At 40.7% G+C, this 7942-nt stretch overlaps 1 protein-coding gene across 3 annotated transcripts in view; it reads right to left on the bottom strand.

Moving 5' to 3' along the window:
* Positions 1–230: 230 nt before the first annotated feature.
* The window catches only part of ASAH1 (N-acylsphingosine amidohydrolase 1), a 28846-nt gene continuing 21134 nt past the window's right edge, over positions 231–7942 (bottom strand). For all 3 annotated transcript variants that reach the window (XM_055286939.2, XM_055286931.2, XM_063613094.1), the window contains exons 7-14: positions 6914–6959; positions 6017–6161; positions 5426–5480; positions 5116–5197; positions 3331–3462; positions 3100–3223; positions 2596–2652; positions 231–1385 (exon numbers count right to left, since the gene is read on the bottom strand). In XM_055286939.2, coding sequence (XP_055142914.1) covers positions 1296–1385; positions 2596–2652; positions 3100–3223; positions 3331–3462; positions 5116–5197; positions 5426–5480; positions 6017–6161; positions 6914–6959 — 731 coding nt within the window. In that variant the 3' untranslated portion in view covers positions 231–1295. The remainder of the gene's footprint in view (positions 1386–2595; positions 2653–3099; positions 3224–3330; positions 3463–5115; positions 5198–5425; positions 5481–6016; positions 6162–6913; positions 6960–7942) is intronic.

Raw genomic sequence — 7942 nt, 5'->3', positions numbered from 1 at the left:
ACTGCCTTTAAACACCTGCAAATTGGGTTGGTAGTATCTGGTTAAGAGGTGGTATTAGTCATGTAAGAGTAAGATTGTGACCGTTTAGTCATATTTAATAACCCACTTACATAACCCTTGTTATTTAATTCAGATACGACGTTCAGCTTGTATTTCTTGATAATAACCCCCCACCTCCAAACCAACACAGATGTACACACCCAATCAGCGTGCATGACTGCTGACTGGCACTCTTTCCAATGACTGTTTATTAAATGTCAGGAACACAACTGTGATTATACAAAATGAAGTGGACACATGGCCTTGCATAAATGGCAGACATTTCAGTTAATCGTGAAGGTTGGAAAGGTTAACAAGTTCTATTAGTACTTTTCATAAGTAGTTTGATTTCTGAAAAAGAAAGTAACATAATTTTAGTAACTACTAAAATTTCTTTAAAACTACATGTCCATCTGAAGAACAAACTAAAAACTTGTTTATTACATGAATGCTACTTATAAGAATTTAAAATATGCGTTCACTTCCTATTCTCCACAAGTCTTTGACTTGTTTGTTTACTAAATTCACAGAACCTGGGATGCAGTTTTTTAAGTTACCAACTTCCTTAGGGTTACTTGGAGGTGGAGTAATTATGAAAAAGGGAACACTTCAATTATTGTATAAAAGACTGCCTTGCATACTCATTACTTCTTGAATCCCAAAAAGTGCCATTTAGAGGCAAGGGCCCATTAAAAGAAACATACAGGTGAATGTCTGTCTCATCCCTCTAATCATATGTAATAAAATTATATCACTGTCAATAACAGCTAATATAATGGTATATTAATTTTAACAGTAGTTAGAACCAGAGGGAAAGGGTGTTATATAGAAAAACAGACAAATATGTAGGTAAAAGTGAAAAACTGAAGAATGTGGAGTGTTTACCGTTCCGTTACTCACACAGATGTGCTGGATTCAATACCCCCACTGAATCTCCATTGATTCTACGGAGGTGGGGCTCACCATGGTTCAACTGCCCACCAGATTCCCAAATGTCAAACTGAAACAAAACTCAATGAATTCTAGATGATTGTTTTACCTTCCCTAAAGAAGTTATCCGTAAATAAGAAAAAAGGGGAAAGGGGGAAAAAAAAAAGTCTGTCAATTGTCAACAGATGGAGGAAGACAAGCTTGTGACCCAAAGAGAAGCTGCCCCAAGTCTTAGTCTTTGGAAGGTCAGACAGCTGCAGTATTCGGTCACATGGAGACGGTGTCTTCATGTCTCAGAGGCTGCATTCTGTAGGCTAGGCGTGTGCTCACCAACCTATACAAGGGTCAGGGCAGTCCCGCAGGTAAGTTTCGAATTGACCTTTGGTAACATCTATCAAGGTTGTGAATGTGGTCAGCTGAAAGAAAAGTTATTTTTACTTTAAGGACGTTTTCAATTCAGAGATGTTCTGATATATATTAGCATTTCTATACTTGTAGAATTTGCTTTAGAAGTTATTTAATATTAAATAATATAATTATATTAATATATACAAAGCATGTTATATAATGTATATATTTATATTAGTATAGTATAATCATATAAATTAGCTATAGTCTCACCAAATAATTAAAGCAAACAACTTCAACAGGATCACTGTTTCAGGTCATGAACACACATAGGCTCAGGAAAGAATCTCCAACTCCTTACGGGAGCTTATCCCTGACAGCACATTGCTTACCCCCTCAATGCTTTAAGACTGCCTTAACCCTCCACACACAGCTGGCAGTCCTGGGAGGCCTGCCGGTGTCCTACGGAGTAAAAACCGTGGAGCTTTGGCTATCCCTATCCTTAAAGCATTTCCAGTACAGTGGGGGAAACTGCAGGCACCCAGATCACAAGGCACACACCCAAACACAAGTCACGAGATTGTGACTTGCTCAAAGATGGTACAGGCAAAACGCAAGTATGGCAGGGCCTGTGAACTGAAGGCGGGCTTCCTGTGAGAGCCAGGATGACCTGGATGCCAGGCCGGAGGGATTTGTCCCGGCAGAGTAAAGGTGTCGTGTTTACTTTACGGAGAGCTGTGGAGAAGGACCAAGAAAAGAAGGAACAAATGGGATAATTAGGGGAGCATATTCAGAACGTTCAGGGAATGATTGTTAGCGAGTGGTGGGATGATTAGGAAACTTTTGCATTGTTTTAAATCTATAGAGTAGGGAAAAGATAAACAGATGTAGTGAAGTTTAAGGGAAACCCTAACCCACCAAGACACAGAGCTCTGTCTGAAAATGGACTTCAGGCTTTGTTTTGTTGACATTTAGGTGTTAGTTATATAGTGTGAGATTTTTAATAGATACCAGTAAGAGTAAAATGCTAGACTTAATTCAAATGCCATGTAAATACAGCTATAAACAATACTCTGACCTACCAAGCCTCAGTGATCAATTTCTTTCTTGTATTCCAAAATACAGTTTCAGCCACACAAAAACATTTTTTAACAAAAAATCAGTCCTAAGCTGAACATAACTTCTGTGCTCAAACTGATCAAAGATAACAGAGAAAGATAAAACATAGGGCCAAATTCTTTCCTTAAAAGGCAAATATACGCATAACATTTAAAATACCTTGTTGAGGACAGGTTTTGTTGACAGGACATCATACATGGTTTCAAATGAGATATTCTAAAACACAAGAAAACAGTTTTGTTCAGTAAGTTAAATACAGAAGCCAACAGCCTTATCTACACACATGGGTCACTAGAAACCAAGACATTCTTTAATCAACCTCCCCTCCATCCCCGCAGTGGAGTTTCCGTGGGAGTCACTGTTAGAAACACAGGTAACAGTTTTAATGGATTACTTTCCTCTGTCTCCTTCCCCTTTTTAAATTCTTGCCTGTTTGTTATTCAACTTCAGAGTGGTATACAGCATTAGAACCAGAAAGGGAAAGTACAGCACAATTTTGCTCTTTAAGTTAAAAAAAAAAAAAAAAAAATCAGTGGAGAGTGGCTAGAGATACTATGAAAAACAGGAGGTTTATAAATTACTTGAAGGCCAAAGAAAAATGCCAGAACCAAGAGAATCTTTCATGGCAACAGTTTCTTTCTAAAGATGACCCTGCAAAGGTACCTCTTGGGTGGTGCGGTTCAGACACATCTTTGCAGGCGTTCTGCGATCATCAAGAAAGAAGGGATGTTTCCAACGGTCATAATTTGTTTGCACCACATACCATCTACCCTGCTTAGCATCGAGTCTAGATACAAAAAGAGAGATTCCCTCTTAGGCTACATGCCTTAAAACTCAAAGTATATCAGTGTACGCTTTTGTTTCTACTTCTTTTGCTTTAACAAACCTACTTACTCATACACATCCAATGATTCCTTTCTGTCTCGTGTAATCACACAACCTTCCCCAGACTGGTTGCCTCCCAGGATAAAGTAGGCTGGGGCCAATATCTTGGTCTTGGTCAATATATTCTTGGCTTCTTCATAACTATATAGAAACATTTAAAAAGAAAAATGAAACCTTTTTTTATTTTAGTAAATGACTTTATTTTTAAATTTTACTTTAAGTTCTGGGATACATGTGCTGAACGTGGCAGGTTTGTTACATAGGTATACAGGTGCCATGGTGGTTCACTGCACCCATCAACCCATCATCTAGGTTTCAAGCCCTACATGCATTAAGTGTTTGTCCTAATGTTCTCCCTCCCCTTTCACCCCACCCCCCGACAGGCCCTGGTGTGTGATGTTCCCCTCCCTGTGTTCATGTGTTCTCTTTGTTCAGCTCTCACTTATGAGTGAGAACATGCAGTGTTTGGTTTTCTGTTCCTGTGTTAGTTTGCTGAGGATGATGGTGGAAACATTTTTAGATGACTTAGAATGGAAATGTTTAGCTCTGTAGAAACTAAAGGAAAACAGGTATCTAAGGAATGTGTTCTTTATTTTTATTTTTAGAGATGGGGTCTCACTCTGTTGCCCAGGCTGGTCTCCAACTCCTGGGCACAAGCGATACTCTTGCCTTCGCCTCCCAAAGTGCTGGGATTACAGGCATGAGCCACCACGGCCAGCCACAATGTGTTTTTTAAAAAAGGATGGTGAGCAATGCCTCTGGGAAAAGCAATCCCTGACCCTGTATGGTGAACACTGAGACGGCAAGTGGGAATCTCAGGAAGCCCCTCTAATCTGAAGGAGAAACAAAGTGACCTCAAGAGATCATCTTCCACCCTTACTGTCCATGGCTTTCACTCAACAACAGAACAAAGGGAAATAATATTACAGTATATAGGACTTAGAGAATAGAAAGTAAACCTTTTGAAAATTAGGACTATTAAAAATTGAAGTGGGTTATCAAAGAACACTACTAACATTAAATCTTACTCCCTGGGAAGTATTAAAAATAGGATTGATGTCATTTGGACGCAGTGCAGGCTGAATGAAGGAAAGGCAGTTTTGCTATTGTAAGATTTCTATACCAAGGCAAGATATAACTTACAGGTTAATATGTAGTACATTTTGTATTTATTTATTTTGTTTTTTTAAGACAGAGTCTCACTCTGTCACCCAGGGTGATGTGCAGTGGATTGATCCCAGCTCACTGCAGTCTCGACCTCCTTGGGCTCAGATGATCCTCCCACCTCAGCCTCCTGAGTAGCTGGGACTACAGGTACGTGTCACCATACTGGCTAATTTTTCTATTTTTTATAGAGACAGGGTTTCGCCATGTTGCTCAGACTGGTCTCAAACACCTGGGTGCAAGTCATCTGCCCGTCTCAGCCACCCAAAGTGTTAGGATTACAAGCATAAGCCACTGTGCCTGGTCTGTACTACCATTTAAATGAAGATTTTACTGTACAATTGTTCTTTTGTGTGTGGGTGATTTTTTTTCTGTACACCAAAAATATTCATAGGCGCCTTTCATAATGTCAGTATCCCTAGTGCTTTTTAAGTAATTCATTCATTTGCTATAAAACACACAATCTGCACAAAGAAAACATCAATAATTCCACATGAGTGTCAGAGGTTCACCTAAGAAATTCTGCAATAGTTCGTCAAAGGATTAAGCTGGAGCTTGACAAATATTTTTATTTTTTAATATGCGTAATTTAAAATAAATATTTAATAGTAAAGTAACGAAACACTTTACCTTGTGCTATTTTCCAGAACTGTTCTAGTGAGAAACCCTATCCACATGGCATCTTTCTTTCCCAAAATCCATTCGAGAACACCTGGAAGAGATCCAACACACTGTCAGGAACCGGAAGAGGTTATACTATGTAACCAGTCAGGATGCGGAAGAGGCTGGATTATGTAACCAGTCAGGAACCAGAAGAGGTGAGACTTTGTAACCAGTCAGGAACCAGAAGAGGTTGCACTATGGAACCAGAAGGCACAGTCCAGCCTTCCTCATAAAAAAGCTCTGAGATTCCCATTTCACTTGAGAGCGCTCTACTTACCCAGATAACCACCATTTATACTGAAACGTTCATTCAGTGTAAGACTGAACAGTCCCTGAGGAAAAGACAAAGCAACGACGTCAGAAACATCAACCATGCGCTTTAAGGCCCTGTCGCTCACTGTACTTCTGAGTGGGATATAAAGGCCTAGCTTGGGTAATGGGGAAGGCAAAAATAAATCAAAACCATGCAAGGCTTTTTAAAAAGTTCAAAGCATTTTTGATTCTAGTATGTGAGATAAGTAGGTGGGGTATCACTGGCTACGCTTTTTGGACAGGAAACTGAAGGGCAGAGAATGAACGCCTGACTTGCCTAAGTGAGTGGAAGACCCAGGAGCAGATCTCAGATTGTGACTCCCAGCCCTTGACACCCAGCCACATGCTGTTTATCCCAGAACAGGCTCAGAAACCTCCACTTCCTTTCTACTCTTCTCTACCACGGGATCTCATACCTATGAAGTGACGAAGTACAAGGGGGTGAAATGGGGCTTCGTATTCTCTTTAGGTCCTCATATTCTTAGATTTCACCTTTTACATAACAGTAACAGGACAAAAAGCTACCTGTAAAATTATATAACAACAGACTCCTTACTGGTTTGAATCCTGTTAACATGCCCACATAGCCAGCAAAGCTTGAAGCCTTGAAGACAGTTTTGTTGTTTCTTTGGAAGTCCAAATTCACCGTTAAAGGTTTTAGCTCCTCAGTTATGACCCAGGTATCATTATTTATGTTCCACCTATAAAAGACACGTTTCAGTGACATTTAAGAAACACAGTGATCATGATGATGAACATGATGATGAGGGCCAGGCATTACACTAGGAGCTTTATCTACCGAGTCACCACTATCAATCCTAACAAGACCTTTACAATATGGTACCTTTATTCTGTTTTCCAAATGATAAAACTGAGGTTCAGAGAAGTTCAGTAACTCTCCCAATATCACACAGCTTATAAACAGTGAGCCTCAGATTCAAACATAGAATGCTAATTACAACACTCTTATTTTTTCAGAAAGGTCAAGATGGACACTTAAAATAGAAGAGCGTGCCCCTCTTATCTCAACACTCGGTAATCCGTTTATCTTCACTTATGATCACACTTTGGGTGTGACTTGGGACTTACTTATCATCAATGTAATACAACCTACTCTTCCTACAGAACAAAACAGTTCTGTGTTTTTTTTTTTTTTTTGAGATGGAGTCTGGCTCTGTATCCCAAGCTGGAGTGCAGTGGCACGACATTGGCTCACTAAACATCCACCTCGCAGGTTCAAGCAATTCTCTGCCTCAGCCTCCCGAGTAGCCGGGATTACAGGTGCCCACCACCATGCCTGGCTAATTTTTCTATTTTTAGTAGAGATGGGGTTTCACCATCTTGGCCAGGCTGGTCTTGAACTCCTGACCTCGTGATCCACCCACGTCAGCCTCCCAAAGTGCTGGGATTACAGGCATGAGCCACCATGGCTGGCCCTGTGTTCTTTACTTACCCAAGAAATACTCCAAAATCCATGTTTCTCCCATGTATTAGATGACCTATTTGAAGGTAGACAGAAGAGATGTGTAATAGCAGTTAAGATTCTAAATCAAAGCTGGACAATTAATTTTGATTAATTAATTTATTTTTGAGACACAGTCTCCTTCTGTTGGCCAGACTGGAATGCAGTGGTGCAATCTCAGCTCACTGCAACCTTTGCCTCCCAGGTTCGAGCAATTCTTCTGCCTCAGCCTTCCACATAGTTAGGATTACAGACACGTGCGACTACACCTGGCTAGTTTTTTTTTTGTATTTTTTTTTTTTTTTAGCAGAGACAGGGTTTCACCATGTTGGCCAGGCTGGTCTTAAACTCCCAACCTCAGATGATCCGCCCACCTCGGCCTCCCAAAGTGCTGGGATTACAAGTGTAAGCCACTGTGCCTGGCCTCTAATTTTGATTAATTTATATTCACAAAACCCTGTTTCTTCAAACAATAAGAAGAAACATCCTAATATCCTAAGCCTTCACCAGATGGGACTGTTGTCACTGTCAATCTGCCAGATAACCCCACAAAATCAGAGAGCACGGGTTTCCAGGTAAGATCAGAATATGGGAAAAGGGGCCGGGCGCAGTGGCTCACGCTTGTAATCCCAGCACTTTGGGAGGCCGAGGCAGGCAGATCACGAGGTCAGGAGATCGAGACCACGGTGAAACCCAGTCTCTACTAAAAATACAAAAAAAATTAGCCGGGCGTGGTGGTGGGCGCCTGTAGTCCCAGCTACTCGGAGAGGCTGAGGCAGGAGAATGGCGTGAACCCGGGAGGCGGAGCTTGCAGTGAGCCGAGATTGCGCCACTGCACTCCAGCCTGGGCGACAGAGCAAGACTCTGTCTCCAAAAAAAAAAAAAAAAAAAAAAAAAGAATATGGGAAAAGGAATCAATGGTCATGTTTTAGTTCACTATCACATGGTTCTACCAGGACACAGAAATCTGAACCTCAATTACTGTGATTCATCAAATGTTTCCCTTCAGGCATCATCCCC

This window comes from Symphalangus syndactylus, chromosome 1 (assembly GCF_028878055.3).
Source record: "Symphalangus syndactylus isolate Jambi chromosome 1, NHGRI_mSymSyn1-v2.1_pri, whole genome shotgun sequence".
Taxonomy (NCBI): domain Eukaryota; kingdom Metazoa; phylum Chordata; class Mammalia; order Primates; family Hylobatidae; genus Symphalangus; species Symphalangus syndactylus.
This window is presented reverse-complemented; position numbering and strand designations above follow the sequence as displayed.